The sequence below is a fragment of the Callorhinchus milii genome, unplaced genomic scaffold (genome assembly GCF_018977255.1).
Source record: "Callorhinchus milii isolate IMCB2004 unplaced genomic scaffold, IMCB_Cmil_1.0 Scaffold23, whole genome shotgun sequence".
NCBI lineage: Eukaryota > Metazoa > Chordata > Chondrichthyes > Chimaeriformes > Callorhinchidae > Callorhinchus > Callorhinchus milii.
Window position 1 is genome coordinate 9842680 of NW_024704764.1, and position 12002 is coordinate 9854681.

At 50.0% G+C, this 12002-nt stretch overlaps 1 protein-coding gene across 1 annotated transcript; it reads right to left on the minus strand.

The window, feature by feature from the left end:
• Window positions 1-3797: 3797 nt before the first annotated feature.
• LOC103187733 (tRNA N(3)-methylcytidine methyltransferase METTL2) lies at window positions 3798-8971 on the minus strand. The gene is made up of 9 exons (XM_042343459.1): window positions 8727-8971; window positions 7809-7900; window positions 6770-7182; window positions 6164-6213; window positions 5697-5757; window positions 5411-5550; window positions 4781-4887; window positions 4561-4626; window positions 3798-4069 (listed from the first exon to the last, which is right to left on the minus strand). The coding sequence occupies exons 1-9, from the start codon at window positions 8969-8971 to the stop codon at window positions 3918-3920; spliced, it is 1326 nt and encodes a 441-aa protein (XP_042199393.1). The 3' UTR covers window positions 3798-3917.
• Window positions 8972-12002: the final 3031 nt, after the last annotated feature.

Genomic DNA, 12002 nt, shown 5'->3' on the forward strand with positions numbered 1-12002 from the left:
GTCCCCCCCCCACCACCAGGGGAGCCAGTGTCCCCCCCCCCACCCACCACCAGGGGAGCCAGTGTCCCCCCCCACCTCCACCCACCACCAGGGGAGCCAGTGTCCCCCCAACTCCACCCACCACCAGGGGAGCCAGTGTCCCCCCCCCCCCCCCCCACCACCAGGGGAGCCAGTGTCCCCCCCCCCCCACCACCAGGGGAGCCAGTGTCCCCCCCCCACCACCACCAGGGGAGCCAGTGTCCCCCCCCCACCACCACCAGGGGAGCCAGTGTCCCCCCCCACCCCACCCACCACCAGGGGAGCCAGTGTCCCCCCCCCCACCACCAGGGGAGCCAGTGTCCCCCCCCCCCCCCCCCACCACCAGGGGAGCCAGTGTCCCCCCCCACCTCCACCCACCACCAAGGGAGCCAGTGTCCCCCCCCCCACCACCACCAGGGGAGCCATTGTCCCCCCCCCACCACCAGGGGAGCCAGTGTCCCCCCCCCCCACCACCAGGGGAGCCAGTGTCCCCCCCCCACCATAACCTCCTATTGAATATTATTATTATTATTGTTGATGTTGTTAGGTATCTCCATCACCTCTCCCAACGAGAGGCCACAGCGGAGTGTTGGCGGACATCAATGCCCCACCTTGGAACTGTTGCCCCTGAAGGACCTTACTCTTTAGCCGTTCCCACCCGCCGCCGCCCACCCGCCCACCCCCTACGGGGTCGTGTGCTGCTCCTACACTGTCGAGCTATCTGGGACGCTATCCTGCGTGAGGGGCAGCTGCGTAAGTGCAAGTTGTTGTTCCAGCTCCTCGCTCTGGTCCAGGGGCGCGAAGGCTCACCGATGCGTTTCTGCGCCAAATCACAACCTCCCCGTCTCCCGCTGGCATTCAGGCCCTCCTGCCACCCACCGTCACTCACCGTCACTCACCACCACCCCCAAGGGGATCAAACGCCTCTTTTGCTGGGAGCTGCATGTTCGTCTATCTGACAACATGCGGTATAGGGAGAGAGAGAGATTTGCGCTAAACGGGACCGATCGCATCGCGGCCATCAAAACAATGTGGACATTAGTTCTCCGCGACTGTCTGCATGTTTGTATGTGCAGCTGCCGCTCTCTAATCCTGTCGTTACCTGGATCAGATCTCAGCGCCTTCACGTTGCCCGTTCACAATCCTGGGCGTGTAAATCACAACCCAAGGGACCGGACCGCGTGTGCGCGGGTTTACGGGGTATCTGCGGGTCAGCAGTTATGTGCTGTGCAATCCCCATTAGCAACCTAATGACTATTAATGAATTCCGTCCCAACCTTGCTGTCTCTGTTCGGGGTGGGGGGGTGGGGGGAAATCCCCATGAGTGGTCTCTAGAAACAGATTTTAGTTTTGTCCGATGTTGTAATGACACGTCCGCACTTCAGCGTTTACCTAAAAGTAAAACCGAGTCTTCGAAACCATTTTTTTTTCAAAAAACGTTTCGAAATACTTTATTAGAACGCACGTTTCGCCCACAAAAGCACGCAGTCACTACACTACACTTCCGTGCAGCGCTTTGAGGCGTCTCAGCGACGTGATACGGCCCTATGTCAAATGTAAGGATTATTATTATTATTAGAACAAACCAATGAGGCTGAACAAATGGCATCCAGAGGTACGGAAGAGCCTTGTAGATCATTCTTCCAAACGCTGTAACAAGGTATATTATTATTGCATCCTCTGGGGGTAAGTGGTAGCGTCTGCACCTGCTGCAGCAAAGTCAACGGAGAGCACATACGACAAAGAGGGAGATAATTAAACAAATAACCCATCTCTCGAGGCTTAATTCTGAAGTGTGCAAAAGAATCGCTCCCCCTGTTACGTGCACGTGAGGAGACAAATTAGGGTTTCAAAATAAACAACTGGGGGATGCACATGCTCTGGTAACCTGCAGCTCGTGCTGTTGAGTTCCACCCAATGCACGTTAGGGGTTTCCCAAGGCCCGGGCGGCTGTGTTCTTCAGAGGTACAGACAGTATGGCGGTTGCGGAGGTTCCGGTAACAGCGACTCATTCAGTCACGGGGAAAACTTGCGGTAACCGGCAACGCTGCAGCCGTAATATTGCTTCTGGTGTTTTGGAGCGAGCGATGGCCGTGATGCATTGCAAGACCATGAGACTTTTCTAGGCGAAAGAGGACCAAGGTCCACCCAGTGCTGGCACGGTCCCCTCATAGTGGCTGTTCACTGAATCCCGTTAAAAAACACTTTCTCGACTCGATGAGTCTTCGGTCGAGATGGCACACTCGAGAACTGTCAAACAGAAACTCTGCACCATGAATATGCACAAGCAGATGACTGCGTAACACTGTTGGACTCAGTGATTCATCTCAGGCAGCGCCCCATGTTAATGACTACCTACTGCTGTTAATTCATCTGAACTCAAACTATTTATCTCCTTAACGTGTCCCAGCCAACATCCTGTATTAATGGTGATTGTGTAACACTGGTAAAAATTAAAGAAAAACAACAACTTGCGTTTATACAGCTCTCCTTACGCAGGATAGCATCCGATTCACAGTAGTTATCTCGCTAACACTGCCCTAACTACCAACTGGGTCTTTGACTCTGTTGAAAACATGTTCATCAGCTAAAAAAATATGGTCAACCACGGATTATTCCTGAGCTAATATAATATCACGTTAATAATGACCGTAAATAGCTTTTACAAATAAAACCTAGGATCATCTTTATCAAGGTGTAAAGGACTGAGTGGATCTGTCGGGACTTGAACCCTGAGCCACGTCAAGTCTAGCGTTTAACTGACTGAAGGGGAAATGCTCACTCCACACTCACCTCCAAGACCAAGGATACTACCTGTGTTAATGACTACGTGTCTGCTGCTATTACTCCCTCTCGCTGACACTGTCTGGGTCAGTGATTCAGTTCAGCCACTGCCCTGCCCTAATGACTATCTCCCCCGACATTAATCCAACTGCCTCACGTTGTTTCACTCATTATCTCTCCTCAGCCACACCCTGTGCTAATGATCCATCACCACTGTGTTGGTAAAGTTGCTTTGCACTCTCGGTCTGATTATTGTAATTTCCCAACCAGTGCCCCTGACAACGTGATCATCACCGATCATTTGAATAAAATACATCTGAAAGGAAAACAAAGGACAGAAACTAAAGGAAGTTGAAACTAACTTAAAACTTTTAACTCTTTTTTTGCAACAGCGATAATTACACTAACTAATGATAGTTGAACAAAAAGCAACAAAGGTTTGAGAGGTGAACAGGAATACAGGTTTTTTGGGGGTCAGGCGGGTTCTAACACGTGTGAAATTCCATCACTGTGATTAAGAGTATCAAAACCAAACTGAGTTCCATGCATCCCACCTACACATGGAAATTCCAGAGCTGTTTATTGGAAGTTGGGCTCCAAGGAGACCCCAGTAACCTCCTCTCCAAGGAGCATAGTCATTGCAGGAGTAAACAGCCATGTCTGTTCATCATACACTCTTACTTGTCACCACTACACACGCGCTAATTCAATCCACATGCACCTCACACAGGGCCAAAACCAGAATTCAGTTTCCTCACCACTTGGATTGTATTATAACTATATACGTTACACAAGTTTTACAAATAGGATACCATATGCCAAGCTCTGCTTGTAATGTGTTCTGTTCTTAACACAAGTTTATATTATAAAAAGCACTGACTGCTTCCCGTCAGTACAGCCTAAGACCAAGTGAAAAGTGCTGAACAAGTCAAACACACACACACCAATCACCGCAAACCCCCAAAGAAAAATATTTGGAATTTATTAAATGCATTGTCACTGAAAAATCTATTTAAAATTCAATGAAACCAATAATCATTTGGAAAATAACTCGTCTGTGAGCTGCGAGGGCTGGATCCACACTCACACTGAGACAGTGAAGCCTCACTCCGCACTCAACTCTCTGCCTCGAGGGGTTTGCGATATTTGCACTGGATCCACACGCGGTACATGGTCAGCTGTTTCCCGCGGTTGACTTGCAGCCGACGGTCGACGAGGTTCTGGACTTTCTCCATCCCAGCCGAGGTGAACAGCTCCTCCAAGCCCTCTGTGTGGTGAGTGGTGGGGGGGGGGGGGGGGGAGAGAGAGATAGAGAGAGAGAGTGAAGGGGGGGAGAGAAAGGAAGCCAACAGCAGAGGTTAGTACAGGAGAGGTAGCAGGAAGAGGATCGTTATGGCACAGGAGGCCAGACAATTACTCATTTTGGAGTTTGATAGATGCTTGAAGCAATATTAAAGGGTAATGGAAGTAGGCAACAGGACTCGCCCCAAAAAACACCAGAGCAGATATGTGTCGCACATCACCCCCTTCTGTGCCTGTGACATTCTGTGGCACTCGGCAGCCCAGAGACCAACGTTGTACAATCATTGGTAAATTATGGGAGCGATGGGGGGTAAATTGGAGATTAATAATTGATTCACTTTCGGCTTTGGATTCACAAGTGATTTTAACATGAGGAAATATCACCACTAAACTCCCCACTTCTTTTGATTAAGAAATCAACTGTTATTGTAATATAGCCTGGTGGAAGGCAAGTACCTTGTGTGAAAAAATAGACTCTGGTCCCATCTCCTCGAACGTAGAAATTCTCAGACAAACAGCGACCTGCAAAGAGGAATGAATTACACGGCAGTAATCACTGTGAGTGAAGCTTTACAACGATCACCTATACATTCTATCTTTGTTGCTTTGAAGGGATTAACACCCCCGGAAAGCCATCTGCCAATTGACTAACAACCCAGTTCCTACTTAGTCGCACCTTTTTTAAATCGTAGCTGCGCCAGATCATAACGTCCGTAGTCCCTGAACAGAATCATCCCTCCTGGCTTTAGAAGTCGATTCAATCCACTAATAACAGCTTGCATTCTGCAGAGGAGAGAGAAAAAGGTAAGGGAAAGTTAACAAAGGCACCAGCAAACCTCGGGATTCCTTCGTCAACAATCAGCAAACTGTGCAGGAATCGGTTCAAAATGCTTTCAAACTGTTAATCAGTGAAATTACATTGCAAGACTTTTTTGAACTAAACTCTTTCCTCTTTCCATGATGTTCATTCCACTTTCCGCACTTTCAGCCGCTAAACCCCAAAACTCTGGAACACTCTTCCTCTATTCCTCCGCCTCGCCCCTCCTTCCCCATCTTCGGGTCGTGCCTGAAGACTTTCCTCTTCGACCACTGCCTACGGTTACCCCCCCAACCCCCTGGGTTTGACATCGTGCTCCACCTCTGTCTAGCGTTCTGGGACGCTACCCTGTGTGAGGGGGTGCTGTGTAAATGCAAGTTGTTGCTGTTGAGCTTAACAATAACTGATTAAAACTTGACATTTGCTGCGAAGTCTGTTGGAACACTGTGAATTACAAGTTGCTGTAAAAATAAGTTATCTCTCTCTTACTTGTCTGGATGTATGGCTGACAGCACAAATATAAGGATGATGATGTCCAGGCTGTTGTCTGGCACCGGATACCTGTCTGACTCGTCACACAGATCGTGGACGAAAGCAAAGCAGCGAGAGGGGTTGTAATCAGGGTGCATCTACAGACAGAGGAGAGACAGACCTGAGCACTGATAGAAAGAAGACTCCCACAGTGACGATAAACACAAACACGCGGGCATCTCGGCTGCTGAGTTTCATTTCGCCCAGAGACAGAGCAGTATCACTATCACAGCACTAGACTCACCTTCACGATTTCCACTGCAGTGCTGGAGAAATCGCAGCAGTAAACAAACATGGCAGGGTCACTGCAACGGGCAAACACAAGTCAGTTTTCAGCCGCAAAACAGGTCCCGAATAATACAAAGCGCGTTACAAGACTGTCAGGATCAATCGTGTTAATGTCATCTCAACCCCACATACCGAAACCAGGAATGGAACATCGCCCCTCTCACTGCTCATCCAAATTCCCAAAGCTTTCTTTGATCGATTTATTGAGGTGAACCTCAGCCTGGCTGTTGCCCCAACACTAACCGCATGCTGTTTCTCTGTAATGAACTGTAATATGGCCAACAATAACCAATTGCATTTATATTAGCTTCTCTCATGCCGGGTGTCCGTCCCAAGGTGCTGGACAGTGAACCACAGGTCAAGCTGAATGATAAGCGACTAAACATGCGAACCCTCAGAGCTCCCACACAAACAGCTTCTTACTTGTTAGTTTTCAAAATGGGAAACACGGTATTTCCAGCTCCACAGCCGACCTCATGAGGAGAGAAAACAAAAAATCACAATTAAGGCAAACTACGGAGTTATGAGTACTATTACAGTCAAACCTGTTCAAGCAACCACCTTAATTGAGCAACCATCCCCTGTGAACAAGTTCCTTTAGTGTGCGATTGCACGCCAACGAACCCTTACTCAGAGGCTACCCTTATATAAAGTCCACTTTGTTCCTGTCGCCGAGAGGTTGTTGAAGACAGGTTAGAGTTAGGGTCGACTCTATTTTAAGAATGCTATTGGGAGGACTGGTAGCTTGTTTGTTCAGGCTGTTCCAGTTAATCCCACTTAAGATCAGCAAACATTCATTTCATTTCAATGCAAATCACATTCCACAAATTCTGTCCCCGTTGCTCCGTGTTTTCAGAACCCCAGCTGTGATCCTCCCTTCAACTCACCAAGAGTCGATTCACCAGAAAACGTCACATATAAACACACAAGCAACACGATTTCTGCAGCTCGCTGGCTAGACTCAGCAAACCACTGGGGAGTGCACGGTTTAGCAGGAAACTCTTTGAATGCCGATTTCCTCCAAGTTACCTCAAGTATACGGAACGTTGCAGAGAATCCTGGATAGTTTATGTTTGTCTCACTCGGCTCTGTTTCTTCCAGAGAACTCCTGCTCAAAAAAGCATCTGTGAGTCTGTCTGCTGTACAACCATCTCCCTCACTGTCTGCCTCTGTCTGTAGGTCCTGTTTCTGGAGGGACAAACGGGCTTTTCCCAGGCATGTCTGTGATGGGCAGCGATCATCCTTACAACCCTTGGATTCGGTGTCCTCGCACGAATCTGGAGCCGTTGCTTGAGGTTGGGATTTATCCACCAGCGACTGTTTACAGTTGGGAACGAGCTCAGGAAACTCCGTGAACAGCCAGTGACGGTCCTTGAAAAAGCGGTTGTCGTGGATTTTATAAAAGTCGTTCCAGTAGCTATTCGCTTTGTTCTCGTAGTCCTCTGTGTTCCAAAATGGAAGTCAGATTTTCAAAATTATTTAACTCACCAGTCACTGTGGTTTAACTGTTTTACCACTTTTCATATTAAAGCCAAAAGCAGTAAATTTAACACACTGGATCTGGCAACAGCAACTTGCATTTATAAAGTGCCCTTCACGTGGGGTAGTGTCTCAGAGTGACAACATCCAGGTACGGACAGTACTTAGCCTACGTTTCACAGACAAGTCTACAGTCCCAAGTCTCATGGATGAGCAAAGTGGGCTTGTCGAAACGATCATAATAAAATAACAATGATCCTTGTACGTCTTCGAGACGTCTGAAAGCGCTTCACAGAATTTACTGTAAAGTGAATTGCCTATATATTTTGTGGGCGAAATGCGGCAGCCAATTGCACACAGCAGCGTTCCCACAAAAACAGTCGCGGATTGAGTGACCAATTTATTATTATTATTTTTTTGAAGGAATTATTACCCTGGAAAAGCGATCTGCCAATTGGCTAACAATCGGGTCCTACTTACTGCTGGGTAAACAGAGGCGTGTGGAGTAAGAAAACTTGTCAAAACAATACCCCTTTTCTTACCACCCCCACCCCACCACTCTACACACAGAAAAAAAAATGAAGCTGACCTCGCTTCTCTGACGGTACAAGCTGGCTGCAACTTTCCTCCACCTTCTTCCTTGCGGCAGCTTCCTGTTCCTCAGACCACTCCACGTTATCCCTTCAGTGAGGAGAAATAAAATGCAGATTACTGACCAGGACCAGGCTGAAGGTCAGTCAGCGTCACCCGGCCTGGAGCAGTCAGGCGGCCGCTGGCCTGAGATCAGGATCCTGTGTTTAAGATCCTGGCCCTCACTTTTAAAGCCCTCCACGTTCGTGCCGCTCCCCACCTCCGCGACCCACTCAAACTTCATCAACGCAGCCGCCCCCTCCGCTCGGTGGGCTCCGGCCTGATCCACGCCCCCACCCTGACCGTTCCACCATCGGCGGTCGGACCTTCAGCCTCTCTGCCCCCACCCTCTGGAACTCCATCCCGGGGCCCCTTCGCCTCACACTCCCCCCCACCCCCCCACCTCCTTCGAGGCCCGTCTCAAGAACCTCCTCTTCGACCACTCCTTCGGTCACCCTCCTACCCCCGCGCCGCCCCCCCCCCCCCACCCCACCGCTGCCCTCCACCCCCTGCTGATCCCAACCCCCCCCCCCCACCTCCCCACCTCCCCAGCTCAGGTCCGAATCCCTGAGTTGTCCAACCTCCAATAGAGTTGAGGTACAGGCTCAAGGGGCTGAATGGCCTCCTCCTGTTCCTATGTTCCAGCGCCCTGGACCCTGTGTAAATGTCAGTTGTTGTTGTTGGTGGTGGTGCCGGGGGGGGGGGGGGGGGTGTCGGGGTGGGAGGGGGGAGGGGGATGCCAGTGGGGGGTGGGTGAGGGTGAGGTGGGGGGAGGGGTAGCGGAGCCGGTGCACTGTTGGGAGGGGTTAAAAAAAACAGGCGCTGATCTCGGTTAAAGCGGCGCCTCCGGCTGTCGGGACGATCCCGGTCCCCTCACCAGGCGTTGTGCTGAAAGACTTGTCCCGGTTCGGTCAGGAAGCGGGAGCCGAAGCGCGGTCTGAGCGCGGGCGGCGGCGGCGGCGGCGGCGGCTCCTCCGCCTGACTGGGCGCCGCCATGTTGGAGCGCAGTGAGGGACGCCGGGACGGCGGAGGACCCGACCGGGAGGACCGCACCGCCAGGCGGCGGCTGTCACCAGGGAGACAGTTACCAGGGCAACCGAGCCCCTGACTCTCCATCATCATCCTCCATCCATCCCATCCCATCCCATCCATCCTCTCCTTAGCCCAGTGACACACAGTACAATTAATTGTTATTAATTATTATGATAATAATAATACGACAACCACAAGGTTTCATTCCCGGAGCGCCTTTCACGTCGGGGAGGACGTCCCGAGGCGCCGGAGGGCGGTCGGGTCGGGATGTCGCTCAAGTCTTCCAGACGGCCTCAAAGCGCCCGCTTCCCGGGGATTTTATACCCCGCGAGGCGTAGTGACTGCGCGTTCGGGGCGTCTGACATCTTTCCTCAATCCAACCCTCCCCACCCCCAATCCCTGAGACCTCATCCGAGCGGCCGTCACTCACCGTGCGAGCTGCGACAGTGATGATAATGATAATGATAATGATAATGATAATGATAATGATAATGATAATAATAATAATAATAATAATAATAATAATAATAATCCTTGCATTTGGCACAGCGCCTTTGCCTCATCACGTCTTCGAGACGTCTCAAAGCGCTTCACAGAATTCGCTGTAAAGTGAATTGACCGTATATTTGCGGGCGAGACGCGGCGGCGGCCAAATTGCGCGCAGCAGCGTCCCACACGTGACCAATTTATTATCGTTATTTTTTTGAAGGAGGGACTATTATGAGGCTGTGTGTGTGTGTGTGTGTGTGGAGTAAGGAAACCTGCCCAATGTTTCGCCCTTCCAGGAATCGAACCCGGGAGAGGAGAATAGAAACTCTAACCTCGCCGGGTATCCAGAACCTGTCACCGTTCACGCACAGGTTTTAACTGGAAACGACACCCGTTAACTAACCCGTTATAACTCTAACGGAAACGATCAAATAAGGTTAAGTTATGAACTTGGGGGGGGACAAGTTTGCATTTTTGCACGCACCTTTGTGTCGATGCATTTCCAAGCGAATGCCCGTGGTGACATGTTATCGAGCCGTGCAAAATTGTGCGCTCACGCCTCAGCGGGTACGCGCACACGGTCCACGCCCGAGGTTTTGTCTTGGGACTCACAAGAGGGGAAGGGGAACAGTATCAGTGAGTCAGCGATTTAACCGTTACAATGCCATTTTAGTCCGGTCCAGCGAATTTCAGGCTTCCCAGGCTGGCGGCTTTTTCCTCCCCCGTTTCAGTGTTTGGGAGTAAAATAACGACGCACTTGGCGGCTGAATAACAAAATGAGCATCTTTATTGCGAGCGGAATCGCGGTGTGCATCGGCGGAGGTACATAAAGCGCGAAGCAGTGAGTTAACAGGATCGATCTCTCCCGCTGGAAGCTGACACGGTGTGGGCTCCGGGGATCAGCAAATCGGGTGCAAAATCGACAGCGCGATTGAACCACCGCAGATGACGTTTATCAATATTTTTAAAGAATATAACGAGTTGATGTCAAAAAAAAAAAGCTTTCGCGACCTGATATAGTCAATTTCCAGTCCTGGGTTAACTAACTCAGGTGATGGGAGTTTGCAGCCAGGGGTGGAATCTCAGTGGATTCAGGCGCTCCGAGACGCTACCCTGTGGGAAGGGCGCGATATAAATGCAAGTTGTTGCCGTTAGATACGCTCGCACCTTCATCAAAGTCTGTGTCAGAATACCTGCCCCGTTGTGGGCTACCGTCCTTCAAACCCACCGTTCCTAGCACCGCCAACACTGGCTGGTACCGTGCAACTCAACGCAGACCACGGAAAGATCCCATCGTTCATAAAGCGCCCAATGAAACATTTCAGCCGAGCAAAACCAGGGCGTGATTATCCTGTTGCGGTAACGCGCTGCTCCCAACGGGGGACGCTGTGCACCACAGAAAAAGAATAAACTTGCCACAGTTTGGACCGGTTCCAGATTTTTTGCTCGGTGTTGGTTTCCTGCAAACTTCCTCTTCGGTTTGGGTTTCGCTGCTCCGACAAACTGCTCCACAAGCCTGGCCTGGGGCTGGTAGAGGTGTGCAAAGTGGGGTGGGGAGGCCTGAGGAGGCACAATTCTAATAATAATCATAACAATCATCATAATTATTTGATCCTGCATTCGATACCGCGCCTTGTCATGTCTTCGAGACATTTCAAAGCCCTTCACAGGAATACACTGTATATTTGGTGGGCCAATCGCAGTGGCCAATTGCACAGAACAGAGTTCCACAAACAGTTGTGGATTGAGTAACGACACTTTTTTGGGGGCGGAGGGTTTATTACTGCCTGGAAAAAAACATCCACCGATCGACTGACAACTGGGTTCCTACTTACTGCTCGGTAAACAGAGGCGTCTTGAGTGAGGAAACTTGCCTAAGGTTTCGCCCTGCCCAGTGCCTTGGGACATGAGATGTGAAAGGCGCTTTACAAAGGTAAATTTGTTGTTGTTGTTGCCCGGGAATTGGACCCGGGTCCTCTAACCACTAAACTACAGGATGCTACAGTTTCTCTCCTCAGGGGTAAAGCTAAAAACAACCCCCAGGTTTTAATGCTGATCTTCCCGAGAATAAAAGCTAACCAATGATGCAATAACCATAATGTACATAATCACCTTGTGATGTGCTCTGTACGTGTCAACTCAAGTCCGAGGAATGTTAAAATCCCTGATTAAAAAGTGTGGAATAAATTAACGTAGCAAGCTGTCGCACCAAATCGTCTGGTCATGTAGAGAGGTGTGAGGGTGGATATGCTCCAGTGATTTGTTAAACAAGGAAAGCAAACATTTCATCACACACATAGCTGATGCGGGTGGTTAGTGTGAGGCGCACGGCCTCACAGGGGGAGAATAAACAGGGGAGAAGGCTGGACAGGTAAATAACAATCGGAGGTGAACAAAACCCAGGTCAGAATTTTAAACTTTAAAATGGCCTCTTCGTTCCTGAAGAACAGCTATAATAATAATAATAATCCTTGCATTTGATATAGCGCTTTTCACGTCGGGAGGACGTCCCAAAGCGCTTCACAGAACTCACTGTAAAGTGAATTGACTGTATATTTGTGGGCGAACGCGGCAGCCAATTGCGCACAGCAATGTCCCACAAAGTGTCGTAGATTGAAAATGACCGATTTAT